The 20,905-nt window shown below is 37.9% G+C and overlaps 2 protein-coding genes across 5 annotated transcripts; one reads left to right on the top strand and one right to left on the bottom strand.

Moving 5' to 3' along the window:
* Window positions 1–1,919: 1,919 nt before the first annotated feature.
* On the bottom strand, window positions 1,920–11,150 carry tmem114 (transmembrane protein 114; the record flags this gene model as incomplete). Its single annotated transcript, XM_079455570.1, has 4 exons — window positions 1,920–2,149; window positions 5,093–5,230; window positions 10,797–10,874; window positions 10,973–11,150. The coding sequence occupies 4 exons, from the start codon at window positions 11,148–11,150 to the stop codon at window positions 1,920–1,922; spliced, it is 624 nt and encodes a 207-aa protein (XP_079311696.1).
* A 732-nt stretch (window positions 11,151–11,882) lies between these two features.
* Window positions 11,883–20,863, top strand: mettl22 (methyltransferase 22, Kin17 lysine). Of its 4 annotated transcripts, none has more exons than XM_079457306.1 (11): window positions 11,883–11,989; window positions 12,495–12,636; window positions 13,817–14,083; window positions 14,156–14,196; window positions 14,268–14,412; window positions 18,488–18,559; window positions 18,898–18,951; window positions 19,259–19,339; window positions 19,527–19,629; window positions 19,726–19,894; window positions 20,071–20,863. In XM_079457306.1, the coding sequence occupies exons 2-11, from the start codon at window positions 12,531–12,533 to the stop codon at window positions 20,101–20,103; spliced, it is 1,071 nt and encodes a 356-aa protein (XP_079313432.1). In that variant the 5' UTR covers window positions 11,883–11,989; window positions 12,495–12,530; the 3' UTR covers window positions 20,104–20,863. The 4 variants fall into 4 exon arrangements, with proteins under 4 accessions (XP_079313432.1, XP_079313430.1, XP_079313431.1 ...); XM_079457304.1 differs by having other exon boundaries at window positions 11,883–12,262; window positions 12,500–12,636; window positions 20,071–20,830; XM_079457305.1 differs by having other exon boundaries at window positions 11,883–12,262; window positions 20,071–20,830.
* Window positions 20,864–20,905: the final 42 nt, after the last annotated feature.

Below are 20,905 nucleotides of genomic sequence, written 5' to 3'. Positions count from 1 at the left end.
GGTTGAGAGTTTACTTAACTTTGGATTTGTGATCTAATATATTTGGAAGTCTTGGGAACACTTGTAACTGGTTGACATGACGTCTTTCTCAAGAATGATTTTTCTGCCAACGTAGTGTTTAATCTATTCTTTTCCCAAGAATTCTAATAACCACTATACTTCTGGTTTTGTATTAAGGCATGCTTGTTCTACTGACAGATAAATTGCAAAGCCTATTGGTCATTTTCCAACATATCAAACTATCAAATGACATCTTTCTGTCTTTAAGGATCATTCATACATTATATTAACAGTCATTTGCATTAAACTTAAGATTATACTTGTTTTGTCCTGCCTCTTTATTTTGCCATACATGTGTACAATCTTTAAATAAAACTGAATGAAATATTTGAGTAGATATGCACAATCCTCTTTCTCTACAAGTCATCATCAACTAAGGACGTTGCCCTGGAAGTTCTCTGCGGTGCATGGATCAAGGTAAAGAAAGGACCCAGCTTTAAAAATGTTGTCCCGTGCCTTTACATGTTTAGCAACAACTCTGCTTATAGAATACTTCAAAGCAAATTGGAATAAGAAAAGTGCTTGTAGTTTTGTAATGGATAGTCCATCATTCAGGCAGATGCAACAAGAACTTAATTTAGATTTTTTTTATTGCAGTGTAATTGCAGACATAATGGTGTGTTATCAGAAACCTTGCGCCTGTTCTTCATTTGTAAAATAATTTTATAACAAGCTATTTGCGGGGGACAGTTCCAGCCATCTGGGCTGGGTGAAGCATCTGCTTTCATTTGTGCAAAAGTCTAGTGACTAATTGAATTCCCTCATGATCTTGTTTGCTGCTTCCTGATCTGTGGACCTTTTCCTTTCGGGAAGAAATCCATGGAATTCCACTTAATGGATTTAAATAAAAAATTGGTACCCTTACAATCAAGTTCCAGTAGTTAACATTTAGTTAACATTAGTTACCATGAATGTTAACTAATAGATTTTTTTATCAAAAGTTGTATTTATTAACATGTCAATGAACTAACATGATGGAGGAATGAACATTTGTATTTGTTTTAAATACGGTATTAACTAACAGTATTATAACGTTAAGTAAGGGATAATGTTCATGCAGCCAGTTGTTATCGCGGAAATAAGCCCAGACAGTGTGATCAGGACCCGATGCGAAGCGGACACTGAAGGGGCTTATTTCGAGATAACAGCCGGCTGCTTGTACATGAGAAAAAAACTGAAATGTGAATTTGAAATACTATTTTAGCTCATTTTTCCTGAATGCAGACCTTCCATGAGGAATAGCCCTTAAGGTAAGAACCTACATTCAACTGTCACGAACAGGCAATTTGGACTAATCGTTTGTAAACATAATCTCATATATGTTATTAAAAGACATATTTATATTTAATTTGTCGAAATAAACTGTCAAAATGATTTGCTGCATCAGGGTTACCGTGTGTTATTAGTTTTGAGAGGTTGTTATCTGGGAATTACGAACCTGCAAATGGTGCGACTGGCCAATAAGAAACAAGCATTCGAACGAGCGGTGTAATAACTAAGATTAATAAATGCTGTAAAAACTGTATAGATTGTGTTAGCTTTACACTAAACCTGTTGTAAAGTGTTACATAATTAATTTTTTAAATGATTAAACATTCCTGCACATACTACACTTTATTGATATGCATAATTTGAAAAAGCCAACATATTGGTTAAAAAACATTTTTTTAAACAAATTTAATAAAACAGAACTCAAAAAGTATAAATAAAATAAATAAATTATGAAAGTGAACTACTCCTTTAATATGTAAACATTGAATTTCATTACAAATGTTTGTAGAAACAAACATTATGTTGTGTCATCCGTCTCCTCTTGCCCTCAGAACAGGCATGATTCACGTTATATCTGATAAATCCAATTATTCGTCCTCATCCTGATTGGTCAGCTGACTCACTCTGGCTGAGGCCAGCAGGAATGCCACGGCTGTTCCGAGCTCCCCGAAGAAAGAAACAGAGGCCAAAACCAGAGACCAGCCAAAGTAAATGTCGATGTCCTCCAGGGTTTTGTGGCCAGAGATGACCACAGCTTCTTTGAAGGCGGCTGCGGAGTAGGCCATGTAGACACAGATTCCAGCCAATGAGAACATAGCTATAAAAGTAGAGTAGAAGAACATACATTTGTAAAACATTCAGAATCAAGAGGCTCTAAATGAACGAGTTGTCCTAATAATTGTCACATCCGATTAAGGGCCCTATCGTCCACCGGGCGCAATGCGCCTCAAGTGTTTTTGCTAGTTTCAGCCGACGCAGATCTAATTCTCCCTTCCTGCGCCGCGATGTTTAAATAGCAAATGCATTTGCATCAGTTGTGCAAAAAATTTAAATAGCAACGCGCCAACAATGTGCCTAAGCAAAATCTTTTTTAGACCAACACTTTTTAGCCTGTTGGTCTAAAAAAGAGGTGTGCTCAGGCACATTGTTGGCGCGTTGCTATTTTGAGGAACTAAAATAGACTTTGATTTGGTCTATGGAGCAGACTATATGTTTTTAGTTATTTAAAGAGCATGTTAGGAATATGTGCCTATAGGCAGGGGCCCAGTGCTCGTACATTCTGCTTATTACACACCCGTTACTCATTAAGAGAATCAGGAAAACCCGTTTAGACCATGTGCCCAGGCAAGACGACAGTTTTTCCTCCGTTAAACTAGCTAAAGGGAATTCCTATACTTTTGTGGCTTTCTACCTTTCAAAACACAGATGTAATGTGTTCAATGCGTGTCCGACTCGCTAATGCCTTTGTGTATACATTTGTGTTTGAAATACGTCCCCCTGGTCAGTGGGACGGCCATTCTGGTCTTTGACAGAATGTCCTACTGGACAGTCCGCCCCTGGGGAAGGGGCTTCAGTGTTGCTTTTTTCTAACGATTCACATTGTACAAATTCATGCAAATAGCTACGAACTCCGATGAGATTACTCGTGACTTTTTGTATCTATGCTTATATTTTGTCCAATTTTGATGACATTTATTTATTGGGGTTTATCTGATCTCTAGCTTAAAGGATAGAAGCTATTAAATATTCACATTTTGCAAATTAACTTCCACCGTCAGTACATCAATGCAAATGGAATTATAGTGCACAGCACTTGAAAGCTATTTTACTGATGCTCATACCCATTTCTTCTTTTGCAAGCCCATAACTTTTGAAAGCCCTCATCTTCATCAGAGCCCATCGGATCATGCTTGTATTTTAAAGAAGAGGCTGATGAATTATCGCCAGGAAATCCAATAATTGAATGGTTGAGATCTGTAATCTGGTGACATTTCGGGCCATCGCTACTTTACAAAGATTGCATGTTGGGATTTCAGTCTGATTAAATTCAGAGTTTATGTAGTGTGTAGTTGTTGCCATGGTGCAACAGAAAACGGATCTCAACCCTCCGTTCTAGATACCAAGAGAATCTTGTTAAAGAAAGACTCTGACTGACGAGAATTTGAATGACGAGGCTTTGGTATAGGTTCTAACTGAAATTTAACCCCGAGTCCATTTTTTAAATGATGTCACAATAACACTAGGCTCCCTGGACGAAATCTGAATCATGTTGCGAATATCTTGCAGAATGCTTCAAGCTCCAGCAAAGAGATAAGTCACTGTGGAAACAACATTCATTAATATTTTACACAAAAATTTCACACAGAATACAAATTTACCACATTAACTTACCAAAATGTTACAGCCTAGACTGAAGAGAAATGTTTTAGAGATTATCTCTTAAAACCCATGTCACATTTCAAGACATTCTTCATTGAGTCCAAAAGGTAACCTTAGACACATACTAACTCGCTTTGGATAAAAGCGTCTGCCAAATGCATAAATGTAAACATAAGTGTTACCTATTACTCTTAAAAGTAATGTTTTTGTTTTTAACTAATGGAATGTTGAAAAAATTGTTAAACTTAAGAAATGTCAGTCAAAATCTGTCATCAATAAAACAAGATTAGACACAAAATTATGAATAAAATAGTTATTTAATACAGATCAAACCATTATTAAGAGGTGGAGAGTAACAAAAAACAAACTAGACGGACACTTTACAAACCCTTTCGCACATCACACAGATAATTTTTTAATATCTGGTGATGAAGGTGCTTGGTGAAGCGTGACGGACAGGGCTGGACTGAGACAAAAAATGGGCCCTGGCATTTTTACTCAGACCGGCCCACCACAATGGGTCGGACACAACCAACCAGTACACCATCCTTGCGGTCCCTGTAGATATGCATATCTACTGTTCCATTCCCCCAAAAACCTACAAAGCTGAGAACTAAGTGCCATGGACCAGTGTACCAGTGCAAGTGGACCAGTGTACTCACTCTCTCTTGACTGACTCCCTGGTGATAGACCTATACCTACTTGTGGTGTGATTCGCGCAAATTGAGCGTTAGTAAGGGAAACCAAACAATCCAATAGTGGGATGAGACAGCGGGGTATTACAGAGCTCACGCCGCGCTGACATGTCATCTGCGCGATTCAATTTCCTATCGCCAACCGATGGGCAGCGTGGCACCAACCAATCCGCTGCACTGACCACTTAAAACATATACAATGTTCATTTGGCGCCACTCATTGCGGCGTGACTATGCGGCGTGAGCTCTGTAATACCCGCTGTCTCGTCCAACTTTTGGATTATTTGGCTTCCCATAGTTCGCGCGAGTTGAAATATCTGAACTTTGGCGAAAATTCGCGCCTCGGAGCTTGCTCTAGTAGGGACGTGATTATGACATAGCGAGCGGAGGCAGGAATCCGAAACAATGAAGGACTGCGCCTCTGAAGGATTTGATGGACCCAGACATTGGACCGAACGCCAAGAGATGATTGGGCCAGCCCAGTGTCAGTATGGAAAATGAACCAATGGGCCGCTGTCCCTGCTTTATGGGCCGGTCGTTGGCCGATTAAAAAAATATAACATTATATTATATCGGCCCCCAAGTGCGTCGGCCCACCGGGCATTTGCCCGGTATGCTAGATTACCAGTCCAGCATTGGTGACGGATGTGTGGGGTCAGCGGGAGGTGGGTGCGTGTGATGCTCACCTCCAAACAGAAGAAGCACTCCAGTCAGGAGCAGCAGCAGGTAAGCTCGTGCCAACATGCTGATGAAACCCAGCATCCCTCCAACAAACAGCACGATCACACTGAGAGGTAACAGGACAATGAAAGTTCCTTGCATGTCTGGAGAGAGACAAAATCTGATCGCATCAGTATGGGGACTTACAGCCCTAGCCAACTACTACTTCACTTTTTTCAGCATCTATGTTGTAGGTTATTTTGTTCTCGATGATAGCACCATACAGTAGCACACTCCTGAAAATACATATTTTTTAATATATGACAATAAAGCTAATCAGCATAATTTCAAATTGTGTGATGATGTTTGTTTCACATTGTGATGACCATGATGAGGGAAAGATGTATTCAGCCACATGTGCATTTTCCAGAGAGCAATTTTAGTTATACGCTATTGAAACTAAGAGCTATTGTATGAATGTATTAAACTAAGATATATTCGCAAAGCTCACTGGGGTCATAATGACCTTTTCTGTATGTTCTTTCTGCAGTCAAACCCTGATAAAAACAATTAACCGATCATTATAGGGACACAGCTGGAAGCCATGCACGAGGACCCAGTTTATGTTGTGGTGGTCACAGTGAGGCTTTGTAAGTGCTGTATATCGCCCATGATATTTTCCAGATGATTCAACTGAAAGAATGGAACCAGTAGCTTGTGGTTGTGGGTATTCAAATCACATATACAAGGATATATTTATATACAAAAGTTGGGGAAGTGGTACGGACCCTGGCAACATTGTAAATGGCCGCAGCCATTATTAATCAAACATATATTGTGTTCCCCGTTAAGCAATGTCCATTTATGATTAATACCAAATTTAATACAGGTTTGTCATTTTAAAAGATCACGTACATTGATTTTCAGGATGAAGCAAACTGTGCTCAGATTAGGGGACTGGATGGATTATGCAGCCCTAAAAAATGGCCGACTTCCTGATGAGTGCCCTGACTAGAAATCATATTGAGATGCACCCCTTGTATTTGCAGCTCCATACGATAGCTGGGGGAAGATAAGAAACTAAATTGACCTTGACATTCTAAATTGTCCTTTATTCAGCATTTCTAGATGTATTGTGGCCATTTCAGTCCAGTGTGTGTTGAATTTTTAACAAAATCAAATCTCATGAGTGACATAAAATCATTCAACAGCAACGTGAAAGACTGACAGCATGACAAGACACATGAAATGAGAGATTATCACATAAAACAATTATTTAAAGTTCTCCTAAATACATGTGCAAACATAACTATTGTATTGCTTAAAGGTGAATATGAACTTGTTTTCTGTGTAGTTTTTAAGGTCTAAAGAATACAGAGGATCTTTACTGTCATTTTGATTTGCATGTTTCTCCAGTTTTCTTTTTTTTCAAAAAGGGAGGAATATTGTTAGTATTTAACAAAATTTAAAAACATAAAAATAGTTAATTCAGAAAAACTACAAATTATATCTCTAGAAAGGTGTGATAGAGAAGTGTGCAGGAGTCGATTTGAGACGGTGTAGACCAGAAATTTTACAACTGCAGTTCTGCAATTTCTCGTTCTATTATGTAACTGTAAACAGGCTCTATTTTGTATCCTTTTGGTAATTCTTTTCGTCAGTATAAAGGCTCAGGATGTTATATTGATTTGAGGGTTTTAACAGACAGAAGGACAGATATTGTGTATCTGTAAAGCATTAAGATTAAAGATGGTGATCACAATGTGATTGATTTTCTTTAATGGTTTCAATATCGACACAATGATAGACATGACAATAATACACTTAAAAATGCACGTTTAGTAAATTCAAGGATACATTAACTTCTATGGAAAGCCAATTCACAGATCATTTTGTGTTGTCATGTTTGGACATCTGCAAACAGTGATATGTTGTCATCCGCAATCACATCAAAGTAAATGAAGAAATACTGACATATAACATTTAATCAAGCCATTACAATAGACGTGCCAATGTCTGTTGAGGTGATTTCATTTGACAGGAGCTTTTCATTGACATGTATTTTCAACACCATTCTGTATGATTTTTGTCACAAACTGTGACATGATTTAACATATAAGCATGTCTTTTAATGTTCAGCTAGGGGTTCACTTTCACACAAACAAACAAGGGTGCAGGGGAATGACATATCGAATCTTTATATTGGTATTTACCTAAGCCTTGTGTAGACAGTGCTATCTACCACAGCAACACCCAGGCAACATAGACTTATTGAGTCTATTGTTCAAAGCAGAACAGAAACAGAATCTAATTTGAGCCCGCTTAGGGCTAGTGGATGTGTGATAATGCAGGTTTTATAAGATTTGATGTTTTTGTGGTGTTGATGCTGTGTTCTTTAGCAGATATGGGTGTTTCAGGTATGCACTCTCAAAAAAGGTACCATGGCTGTCACTGAGATGGTAACCCTTTAAAAAAAGTACCATTTACAGTTAGGTCCATTCATTTTTGGACATAGACATATTTTGTTTTGTTTTAGGTGTGTACCAAAATGTATTCAGGTTGCAGTTTTATAATGGATATTGCCTCAAAGTGCACAATCTCATCTTTATTTAGAGTGTATTCACATCCAGATTAGCTGACGTTTTTAGGAATTACATCTCTTTAATATGTAGCTCCCCCCTTTTTCAAGGGACAAAAAGTAATTGGACAGTCGAATCAAAAGCTGTTTTATTCACAGGTGTGGGCTTTTCCTTAAATAATGTCTTCATAAATGAAGTATGTTAAAGTTCAGGAGTTGATTCTACGTGTGGTGTTTGCATTTGAAAGCTGTTGCTGTGCACCCACATCATGGGGTTCAGGGAGATCTCCTACAAGTGACACATAACTATGTAACTATAACTATATTTGTGTCCACACCAGCGCATAATAAGGTTATGTTTATTTTGTGTTCTCAGTCACTAAAATGAATGTAGATGACCTGCAGATGCTTTCATTTTCATCCCTGTACGTCTTTTCTCCAAAATGTGACAGCAAAGGCTAGATGCTCTCTCTGAAGGCTGAGGGTGCGCTCATGCATATTTTTTGCCAACTTGCTGTTACATATATCCCGCCGTAAACACACCGCTTTCCGGCCACTACAGTCTTTATTTCTGAAATAAAACCTGCATTGCCAAACATTATCTGTTAACCACATTATCTGCCAGAAACTATCTGACAAATCGTTCTGAAAATAATCCCAACGATATCGTTCTCTTTATCGTTAGAGTTATGGTGTGAACCCTGCTATTCTCTTGAATAAAGATTCTATTCTTTTGAATAAATACATTTTTATAGTTATCGTTATAGTTGTCATTATAATGTGACCCTTAATATGTTTAGCACATACAGTATATAGTTTGGATCCTTTTATAAATGTAGTGGAGTAAAACGTATGATATTTGTCTTTCAGATGTAGTGAAGTTAAAGTACAAGTACTCAGAAAAAATAATACTCAAGTAAAGTACAGATACTCAAAAAGTGTACTTAAGTACAGTACTAACACACCACTAAGCTCAGCAGCAAAGAATGGTGGTTGATGACATTCTCCTCTCCATGATAAAGAAAAACCCCTCTACAATGTCCAGACAATTTAAGAATTAATCTGAATGCTGTCTTCTGTAGTATCACCAAAAATCACCAGAGACCTAGTGCCTTAGGAAGTCATGGAATCACACTGCCAACACTATTTTAGATGTTGTCTGCTCATATCATTAGACATTCCAAGCCCCACCCTCTGTAGTTGTCATGTCTTCTCTTTGTTGTTTATGAGTTGACTTATTTACCTCTTGGAGAGTGTTTCTAATTTGTCTGGAATTTGTGAAGGTTTTTTTATCATGGAGAGAATAATATCATCATCCACCCTGTTCATCTTATATGGACATACAGGATTTTAGTTTTTGTTGCTGCACTCACCAGTGTGTTGTTTTTCTCAAAATGTACTAAATAGTTAATTTGGCCACTCTTAATGTTCCTTGGATCTTTCTAATGGATTTTTGTTGTGTTGTGGAAACTTAACTATGGTCTGTGTCACTTGTAGGAGATCTCCCTGAACCCCATGATGTGGGTGCACAGCAACAGCTTCCAAATCCAAACACCACATGTAGAATCAACTCCAGACCTTTAACATACTTCATTTATGAAGACATTATTTAAGGAAAAGTGTGAATAAAACAGCTTTTGATTCAGCTGTCCAATTACCTTTTGTCCCTTGAAAAAGGGGGGAGCTTCTTATTAAAGAGCTGTAATTGCTAAAGCCTTCAGCAAATCTGGATGTGAATACACTCTAAATAAAGATGAGATTGTGCACTTTAATGCAATATCCATTATAAAGCTTCTTCAGCTGTGTATACATGGTAATAATATTGAGGTACTAATATGCAATATATTTGGTGCCTAATGCCAGCTTTTGTAACTTTTTCAGAGTGTGTAAATTAGTTAAATTTAATATTTCACTATGGTCGAACAAGAGAGCAATAACTATTAAAATAAACTCTTAATACTTCATCATTATGCTTCCTTAATTTAAGATTCATTAATTCTCAATTCCATAAATTTCCAACACATTTTGAAATTTGCAAAATTTTGACTATTGCAGTTCTACATTTATTGGCCCATTTAAAAAAAATCTAATCACTACTGGTGATTGTTTGGCACTAAAAAGTCTCGAAACACAATCATTTGGAATGATGTAGCACATTGGTATAGGTTATGATGTAGCACATTGGTATAGGTTATGGCCAGCGGCCATATTTAGGAGAAAAAAACAAAGGAAAATAATGTGTAGGTTGTGTTGGCAGGGGGGTTTAGGAATAATAGTGCATGGAGCACTTGTTGCAGCTGTGTTGTAGCACTGCTGTTTTTTCTCTCCAATTAAGCAGTGTTTCCATGGAAATACAAAGATAATAGAGCGATCTGAGGAAATTATTTTCCGTTTCTTAATATATAGACATTCACATGCTGCTATTTGGGTTAATACAGTATATAGCCTTAAAATCCTTGTTGTTTGTCTTTCATACCTTTTAGTTTGAACAAGAATGCTTCATATAACTATAACATACAGTGGAACAAGAAACAGGATTTTCGTGCAGTTGCAACATCACATCTTTTTTTCCATTCTTATCAATCAATACGTATTTTGCTTCAAAAGGTTAGTAAAGCCAAAATCAAATAGATGAGAGCATTTATTTCCCTGTCTGTCTTTCCACACTTGTTTCAACATCACCCCTTCATCACAGTGCTATACCAATACATCGCAGTGTTACCAATACACCTCACAGATGTTCAGCAAAATACAGAAAATACAGGTTTTAAAAAAGCATTATGACAAAAACGTTGTTTTTGGTCAAATTAAAAAACTATTGAAAATGAAAATGAAAAAGCAGCCAATATAAGCCCAGCACAGATCAAATAAGAACCATCCCAGGGTGATACCTGAAGAAAGACTGAAAATAAAAAATGCCACATTTCCAAAATATTATATTAATGTGTTTACTATTGTTGTATAACGTGGGGAACAAATTATAAAGAATATGTAAGTGCCTAACCTTTTACTGGTAGTGTATGAAACATGAAACACCGATGAAAATGATCATAAGAATTTGGCTTCATTTGCTAAGTGAAGCTTATCTGTAACAAATGCTTAACCGCCATATATGAGGATGATACAAGGATGGTATGACACACAAATCTTACTTAGTATCTGCCTTTGTGAATCTGATAAGTTTCTTGCTGCTCCAAAAGGATTCATAAATGGCCAGCACTGGTTATGAACTGTAAGAGAGAATAACTTCATCCATCCACGTGAAAACCTCACGTGCCAAAACAACCAAAAAAGCACTGCTTCCAAAAACATATGTAATATAACTTACAGTTACAGGTCCTCCAAAGTCCAGAATGCGAGCTGAGGGATACCGAAGAGTTGTTCTCTCTCTTAGATGTGTCAATAATGTACCAAAAATCTGTTCCAATTGCCAGGACAAGACCTACAAAACTGAGGACCCCAAAGGTGGCCACAAAACTGGCCAAACCTGTGAAAGTGACTTTCATTATGTCTGACTGAACGCAGGTGTCTACAGAGCCTCCTCTTTCAGTAGCTTCAGTGCGCGGCTTTTCCTCAGCACTGCCCATCTGGAAGCCCCTGGCTGGAATGCCTTTTTATTCGTGAACAGAGTGGTTTTGCCAAAAGAGGGCAGTATGGATCATCTTCAGATTCTATCTTTGCTTTTCTCTAACTGAAAAAGCAAAACATGTACCACTGGTGATTGAAAACCACACAGCATATTTATTCTTCCCCCTCCATCAATATGCAAACATGTCTTACTTTGTATCAAATAATTACCAGAGGGACTTCTGAATTCATATGATAGGGAAACTGGGCTATTTATCTTTCAGCTCATCCCTTCTGCAGGCAGCTTTATGCTCTGTCCCTGAATTAAAAAAGTGATTTGAATGTCAATGTTGTCTACTGGAAAAATGATCAGAACGTATGTTGCCTAATAAATATTAGTTTCATAAAAAAGGTTTTTCTTTCATTTTTTATTTTTTATTCAATACCTGCTACGAATGAACCAACCAAGAATCAAATATTATTATGCTAGCATACCATTCATTTATTTGTTCGATTGTTATACATGTTATTCTAGTAGAATCAGGTCTGATTATTGCCGGGCTCATATCAACCCCTTGTTATATATCTTTTGAGCTCACAAAGAAAAGACTAATATATTAATAATAAAAACGAATTTGGCATATGAAGCCAAACTCGGCGTTCTTGTCTGTAGAGCGCTCTGTCGTGGAACTGTTATCGGAGCTTTGTTGCACAACACGGTCCGTTTTTAATGTAACACGTATGTAACATGTCTACTCTCTAGTCAACACTTTTCAAGGTATATCAAGGTTATTTTTCAGTAACATTTAGTGTGCTTGATTACACTACAAATCTCACATAAAAAACTCTCAACGCTCGTCAGTAAATCGGTTAATACTGCCAACTCTTTGACCCTCGAGCTGTTAAGAAGACTTCGAGGAATGAAGAAAACTTAGTCTCAAAAACTAGTATGCTTCTAAGAATAGACAGCACCGAACGTTCGGATCGTTTATGTGAATCGCCGGAAATGCTGATAGTCAGTTCACTGACTTTTTAAGCCAGTTATGTTCAGGTACATGTTCCGTCGCTGTCTTTGACTTTAAAATGCTGTTTCGAAATGTGTTCGTTTCCCTTAACATCTCTATTCAAATGCAGTATCTCTATTTTCGAGATGACAAAGGCTACGTGATATTTATTAGAAGGAAGACTGAGCAATGTGGAGTGTCACATTTATCAACGTCTTTAGATACTTGTGTGAATGTGAAAAATACGAGGTCCGTAAATAAAACACTCTTAATTCCCAGTGTAGCATCCGGCATAAAGTGCCATGCAGGGATGTCATGGACGAAGTCACCTTTAAAAGTGACACTGTTCTGTCTGATGTGCACCTGCTGTTGCCAAACTCTTCCCATCTCATGAAGAGACTCAATGGTGTTGGACAACCAGGTAAGGTTACGAAATCTTATCGGTTATTGCACACATTATGCAAATATGTCAGTATTGCTATTCCATTATACGTGTTGACATTCCTAACACAAAAAATTCATTCAAATGATGTGACATTTTATGGAATTTATTCATTTGATGTGCTTGTTTGTCATAATGTTGTGTTTGAACTGCAGTGATCCCTAGTTTTGTAGTTTCCACGTCTGCCTCTCAGCCACTTCAGAACATACTGGGTTGAGCATAAGAATGATTTATTTATAATACTGTGTAGGGAAAGATGTAGAACCATAAAAGCGCGGTTGGGATTGTGGGCAGATCGAACAGTAACTCTGGCGATTTGCAGTAATGCTTTGAAAAGGTAGTGTATGTTTTCCCATTGTCTGCATTTTTTTAGGTCTGAATGCATGGCAGGCATCGGGGGTGTCTTTTTTTGCCTTTAAACCCGTGATGTGACCATGTGTGGCATTGATTGCGATTCATTATCCTCACCTGAACAGTGGGGCTAAAATCATACCACACGTGACCAACCACTATTCTTCGAAAAACAAAAGGACACCGATTTGGAGCCCATTAGATGAAGTGACCTTTAGAATGCTCGACTGAAGCTGATGCTGTAAAATTGAGCATTGGGGTCTTTCTCTCGAGTAATAAGACGCATGGTGTGTGCGTACTTCATCAGAAATCATTTTAAAGCATATATTAATCCATCTGTAATCTGTATTATTAATATTCTACATAGACGGATAGTATGGCTGTTGACTGATATCCGATTTTTAACTAAAATGATGACCGCATCAATCATGGTTTGAGAAAGGTTTAAAGTATTTCTTGGCTAAAGCCAATAGGCTACTTCATTTAATCAATACCTTTTATCTTTGTGGCTTCCAGCACGAAAAGACTCTAAACCGAAATGATAGAAAAACTCCCTTCTTTGAAATTGGATTGATTTTCCAGTCAAAACAGCGCCAGACAGACTTGTGCTTGCTCATTACCAAGGCTAGAATGACAAATCCGTCGTGAACAAAAAAAGTGTTTCATAATGTCTATCATAGGCAGGGATCATTACCTTATCATAGCTCTTGATTTTATTTATCAGACTGTCTGCTGCAGCTGGGCTCTCTGAGTGTGATGTGACTATCACTGATAACCCTTGAAAATGGATTTTTGTCTGTATTTCCAGTCTTCATTTCCAAGTTCAGGATTCTACAGAATTGTGATGAGAAGGATTCAAGCGTTGGTTCTCCCATCCGTGAGCGTGACGAAGCTGATGCCTCAGATGTTCCTCGGGATGAAGATGGGGATCTAGATGTGGTGAGAAGGCCTAGAAATGGCACCTGCCACAGGGATGCTGTGTGTCCTGTTATTATCAGCCAATCCACCATGATACTGAGTGGTCAAGATGAAGATTTGGAGGAGGGAGACGGTGCCTGTGACATCATCAGAATTGGTCAGGATTTTTATTTTTTGATTCGGTGAAAATATTTTTACAGCATGTAATTTCACTATGTGTTTTAAACAGAACACACCATGGCGACGACTCTGGAGGATGTTGGGAAACAGGTGAGTGCTGGGAGTGTAATTATGCATTACGTTTACACTGTCGCAATATATAAATTCTTATTTTTTTACAGGTCTGGCGTGGTGCTCTCCTATTGGCCGATTTCATCCTATCACAAGTGAACCTGTTCAAAGGAGCCACTGTCCTTGAGCTTGGAGCAGGAACAGGATTGAGTAGCATTGTCATGGGAATGGTGGCCAAAACAGTGTACTGCACAGGTAATGATATTATTTGATTATAGGAATGGTTCACCCAAAAATGTACTCACCCTTAAATTGTTACAAATCTGTTTCAATTTTCTTTGTTCTGATGAACAAAGAATAAATAAATGTATACAGATTTAAAACATTTATATTTTTGGGTCAAATGTTCCTTTAAGTAATTTGGAGGAAAACATGGCGTTAAATTATTTAACAAAAGGCAGAAGCTGAAAGTTTACATTAACAACAATAAACATTTTGCCTGTGAATGTCTGAAAGCATCTATAGCACAAGATTTTGTGCTTGCTTTTCAGCCTTTTGAATGTACGGACAAAATTGCGTGTCATCAATAAATCCTCCAAAAAGCCATTCGGCAAGTGTCTGAAACATCTGATTGCTATTTTTTGCTTTGATGACTACTGCCATTTTATCCATTTGATTTGCTCCTGCACGTGTGACATAATCTCTTTTTTTAGAGCCCTGTCTGCCTTTATGGCTGGATTGATGTTCTTAGACCAATGGGGGTAGATAGGGACATCATTGTGAAGAGAGAGAAAAAAGCTGAGAAAGAGGATGACTTGATATAAACAATAATATACAGCATTATCTTCAAAGACTCCCTACGTTGTGATTGTGGAGCATAAAATGTAAAGGCATACTGTCAAATTTACATTAATATATGTGTATGAACATGTATGCGCAGTTTCACAGACTAGGTTTAAGACTAGTCTCAGACTAAAATGAAAGTTAAGAAAGTCTTAATTGAAAGTAAAGCGCCCTGACATACAGTATCTTAAAAGTATGTTTTATCTCTGGATGCACACCAGTAATATTTTTCTCTAAGGAATTTTAATAAAAGCGACTTAAATATCCTAATTTAACTAAGGCATGGTTCTGGCTTAAGCTAAGCCTACACCAGGCCGAAGAGTGTATATGCGCTCGATGTTACTGTGCGTGCTACCAGAAAGCTATAAATGAGGAAGATTTTATTATACATAGAATTACTCATAAATTTGTGGAATTGAGAGCAGTTTATTGTTTCTGGAGTGTCTGGGAGAGATTGTCTTTTAACTTGTGTAAAAGTGTGATTGCTGTGTGTGTGAATGGTGTCACAGTATCCATTCACACACTCTTTCCTATGATGCCTCAGACATAGAAAATAAATAGAACTAATTATCTTTCACAGAAAAGCACTAACTAAGGTCTTATTAGGGTTTATTATTCAATTCTTTATGTTTAGTGGGTTTCCCGTCTTCACAGCTTGACTATAGGTCCATACGAGACCAATTTGCCGTTCATTTAGTACAATTAGTGGAGCGGCTAAGTGATATAATCGTTCAGTTTATGATACAAGCGTGAAAATTGGCATGAGCAGTCTCCATGGGTCACTTGACAAGAAAATTGTCCGAGCCACTTGAAATTTCAAGATGGCGGCCATTTTTCAAGATGGCCGACACCTTAGTGGAGCAGTTAAGTGATATAGTGGTTTATTTGGTGATACAAGCATGAAAATTGGCATGAGCAGTCTCTGTGGGTCACTTGACAATAAGCCACCCACAGCTACTTGAAATTTCAAGATGGCGGCCATTTTTCAAGATGGCCGACACCTAAATGGAGCAGTTAAGCGATATAATTGTTTAGTTAGTGACATAAACATGCAAATTGGTATGAGCAGTCTCTCAGGGTTGCTTGACAAGAAAACACTCTCAGCCACTTGAAATTTCTATTTTTAAGATGGCCGACCCCTGGATTCTCAAAAGATCAATTTTCCGATAGAAATGTATTGTTTTTTTTTCATTAAGGACGATTTGGTGTCATTTTATTATATATGTTTTAGATTATTCTAAAGAACAACTTTTAATGAATCAAAATACAGTTGTGTTGATGTGTTGATTATAGATAGATTAGACAAGAGTGAATATCTGCACTACCAGGGCACACTGGTGATATATCACTGCTGTTAAACTCAGAGTGGGGTTCAATGTCAGCTAATTGTAAAGTTAGTATCCCAAATGCTGTCTAATCTACCCCAAAACAGTTAGATAGCCGCACCTGAATTGACAGGTTGTGCCAGCGCGGGAGAGCCGAGCCAAGGTTAATGGGGTTTAAGTTAACCGGATGGTGTACAGATCGCACGGGATATAAATGGCATTGGATGAACGATCGGACTAAGTGTAGGGTTAAGGCATGAACTTAGTTGTATCCCATACATCAAAGTGCTTGGTAAAAGGTGGTAAAAGGATAAACCCTCGGCCTCTGCCTATACATTTGCTGCAGACATGGCAGAAGCCATCATCACAGTTGAGAAAACTAACTGGGACAGATGTTTCATTTGTCAGCAGGACACCAAGGAAAAACTCATTCATCCGAGTTTATTCAACAGAGAGCACGATCGTACTGGTTATGATACCATTGCAAGAAATGTTCCATTATTTCATAAGATCAATGCTCTGCCTATCTTACTTAGTCCAACCAGACTAGATGAAGGTGATGGCATAGAAAACACATTGACAAGAAACAGAGCAAAATATCATTCAAGCTGTAAACTTATGTTCAATAACACAAAGCTGGAAAGGGAAATATTGTCTTTTTTGCCAGAAAGCAAAGACAATATGACTTGATCCCACCAACTCAAGCAGCACTCAAAGAGCATGCCAAACGTGCTTCTTATGAGGCTGGATACGTGTGTGGACAGGCATTGAAGCGACATCCACAAATGCCGAGCCCATCCGACTGGGGATGGGTTAAAATGGACGAAGAGTGGAAAGTCTTCTGGACTCCACTTCCACCTATTGCAGAGAGTTGTTGGGAGTTGACCAAATGTGGGTGCAACAAGGCATGTACTGGAAGGTGTAAGTGCTTCAGATATGGACTCAGTTGCACATGCTTGTGTAGTTGCCCCTGCTAGAACCTATTTGCATGTTTCTTTTGCCAGTGTTAGTCCTCTATGTTTTCTGGTGTAGGCCTATGGCTCGGCTTCCCCTCGCCACATCGGCGCAACATGTTTTATTTTGTCACCAGACTATCACTGTGACATTTTCTGTTTAGTTCCTTAGTATTGTTTGAGATACTTTCTGTTTGTCATGGTTCCATGGCTGTGTCAGCCAGAGTCGCTGTTGCCTCTGGATCTGTTCTTATTGACATTCAGTATTGCTCAATTTTTTGTTTGGTGCACTGTCCGTTCAGCACCACAACTGTGCTAATTGATTAATCTTATTTTTGTTTCCCCACCTCTCAGTATTAATTTGACATGTTTAATAACTGTTAGTTTAAAAAAAAGAAAAAAAACCTCCCTTGTGACTGTTACCTTGTCGTGGTAAGGGAGCTTGTGTACCTCAATGAACCCTGAGAGCTATGCCAGTGGGAGGCAACTCCTGACAGGCTTTACCAAACTGGACAGGTCATGGGTGAGGAGTCAGACAAAACACAGTCAAACTACCTCTCTTGACAGAGTCTTTTGAGGAAACCAATACATTTCTATGAGAAAATGTATCATTTCAAGATCCACATGGTGGGCGGCAGAAATCCTGAAAAATTGCTGCCATCTTGAAATTCTATGTTGCTGTATGGGCGGTTTCCTGTCAAATGACCCTTTGAGACAGCTCATGGCAATTTTCATGCTTGTATCACCAACTAAATGATTTCTTAAGCCTAATTGCTCCACTAAGGTGGTGGCCATCTTGAAAAATGGCCGCCATCTTGAAATTTCAAGTAGCTGTGGGTGGCTTATTGTCAAGTGACCCACAGAGACTGCTCATGCCAATTTTCATGCTTGTATCACCAAATAAACCACTATATCACTTAACTGCTCCACTAAGGTGTCGGCCATCTTGAAAAAATGGCCGCCATCTTGAAATTTCAAGTGGCTCGGACAATTTTCTTGTCAAGTGACCCATGGAGACTGCTCATGCCAATTTTCACGCTTGTATCATAAACTGAACGATTCTGCCAAACATAAGCACTTAGCCGCTCCACTAAATAGTACCATTACTTTTCATAGTGGTCTTAATGTATGAATTGTTCAAAGTATGTTCACATTTCAGCCTTTTTGTTCCATCTACTTACTAGATGAAAACCATTTTGTGTTTGGCAGATGTTGGTGTGGACCTCCTTAGCATGTGCCAGAAAAATGTGAAATTGAACGAGAAGCACTTTGAACCCCAAGGTAAAAATTAACATCATATTGAGATCTCGAGCAGCGTTCTCTCATTACGGACAACTTTTAGACCCAGAGTGCATGCTATGTGTGGTTTCCATAATTGTGTTTATAAGACAGTTTCTCAGTGAAATACATCTTAAATTACACAGTTGTGGAAAAACCTTTTTAAAAAATGAATCCCGTTTGAATTTGTCCCAAATGAAAATGTTTTAATCTGATTATTTGCTAAGGGATAGAATAAAATGTTCTCTTTGCCAGTGATGTTTGCCTAAGAACAAATGGATTTTACACAAACAAAAATGGGATGATATATTTCTCTCTTTCTTGACCACCTTATCTAACAGAGAGCGAAATAAGGGTGCGGCAGCTAGACTGGTTAGCGGACGATTTCTGCACAGGTAGGAATTTAAGAAATGAAATTTTAGTTGAGTAAAATAGGTGTGGATGAGACTCAGGTTTGACATTACAACACAACTGGTTATGTCTCCCAGAGCCGCACAGTCCCATCACCTCGTGTGTAATCCTTTTGTAATTGGAAAACAGAGTCTGTCTGAAGGCAGTTGTCTCAATATATTACACAGGGGCTCGTCACACATAATGCTGATGAAACTGGGAAAATCTGTAGCTCTGAGCAGTGAAATAAAACCTGTGAATGTCAACATGTGGTTGTCATCTCATTTCCACTTTTATTTCAACTCTCCCCAGATCCAGACTCCGAGTTCTGCTGGACTGAGGCAGAGATAGCTGACCTGCATGATAATACGGCTTTTGTGATCGCAGCAGATGGTAAATTTGCACAGAGTGACTTCTGTAATTATGCAATTAATTTATTGCCTTAAAAAATGCCACGGGCTATTACCGTAATGTATTAATATATTATCCATAATTTAATCCAAAAGGCACAGTCAGCGAGCATGATCAAACTGAAGGCTGAAAGGACTTTATTTGTATGTTTTTTTATGTCTCTATTTAGTGTGTTATGATGATGATCTTACGGACGGTCTGTTTAGAACGCTATACAGAATTACCAGCAATTTACGGTCTCCCAGTATAACCTACCTCTCCCTAGAAAAGAGGTACGAATTGCATCTGACCATGATGTTCAGATCACGTTCATGTTGTACCAAGTCTGTGAACATGTCAGCAGTGTGATGGTTTCTGTGTTTACGCAGACTGAACTTCACACTGCGACACATGGATGTGTCTTGTGAGGCATATGATCACTTCCGTCACTGCCTAGACCAGTTAGAGCAGATGACAGATGGAAAGATGAAAATTACGGTGGAAGCGGTGAAGAGCTCTTTTCCTCAGTTCTTTCAGTATGAGAGAGTGGAACAGCTGGTGAGAAGGGCTTTTGTGTCTGTTTTTGCTCAATGAACAAGAATTCAAATCAAGTAGTATACCATTTTATTTGTCAGCTTGTTATTGTTTCTGCCTTTAGGTGGAGCTGTTTTCCTTTCAAATATACACTGATACATAGACAGCTCATGTTGAATTCTCTCTGCATTTCTTTGCAGGAACTGTGGAAGGTGACTGCTGAACGACTTTAACAATATAGCTTTTAAGGTTCCTTTAGAACCAAGAATAATTTTAGCAGAATGTGCCTGTCTTGGGATTTCATATTTAACAGAGTACACACTTTTATTGCCACCAACTATGCTTCAGGTTTTTGCTGTTAGTTTTTAGCTTCATTGGAAGAGAGTTTTGGTTGAATAAAGTTTGTTGTTATATTGACATTTTTCAATGTATTCTCAATATGTATACACAAACACGATGTCTTGTCAACTTGATACATTAAATAGCACCGTCAGTTTTGTAAATTTGTGTTAATTTGATAGTTAAAAAATGATGCACTACATTTGACTGTTCGATCTGTATCTTGTCTAAATGAAAAACGCAAACTTGCAAATATTCTGTGCCGAGTGCACAAGATTCGTGGTCGACTCATCCAAATTCTTTACATATTATTATATTCATGTCTAACAAGTATCAATTAATTTCAGTTTGTTATCTTACTATCGGAAGATAAGAAATGTTATTAAATGAAGCCAAACTTCTCATGAATAAAATAGGTTTTTATAGGAATGTTCATGTAGATCTTCGCCTACATTTAATCTATTTATTGTTCATAATGCACTGCATTGTATATATTGTTCATAACATAACTAAGTGTATCCAGTATGGCCTTGCAAGAATCATGTTTACATAAATAATAAACTTAAACAAATGCACACCATTCATAAAACCACTCATCGGTCAATTTCATGAGATGAGGATAATTAATAAAATCAAAAAATTGTTTGCAAATTAAAATGGCCTGAAAATGTATAGTCTTATGAAGCCATATGCATG

The sequence above is a fragment of the Barbatula barbatula genome, assembly GCF_947034865.1.
Source record: "Barbatula barbatula genome assembly, chromosome: 5".
NCBI classification, from domain to species: Eukaryota; Metazoa; Chordata; class Actinopteri; order Cypriniformes; family Nemacheilidae; genus Barbatula; species Barbatula barbatula.
This window is presented reverse-complemented; position numbering and strand designations above follow the sequence as displayed.

Excerpts from the sequence above, each read along its gene's own strand:
- mettl22 (XM_079457304.1), top strand. Across the intron at positions 14,413-18,487 it reads CAAAACAGTGTACTGCACAG|ATGTTGGTGTGGACCTCCTT; the intron begins GTAATGATATTA and ends TGTGTTTGGCAG. Across the intron at positions 19,340-19,526 it reads TTTTGTGATCGCAGCAGATG|TGTGTTATGATGATGATCTT; the intron begins GTAAATTTGCAC and ends GTCTCTATTTAG.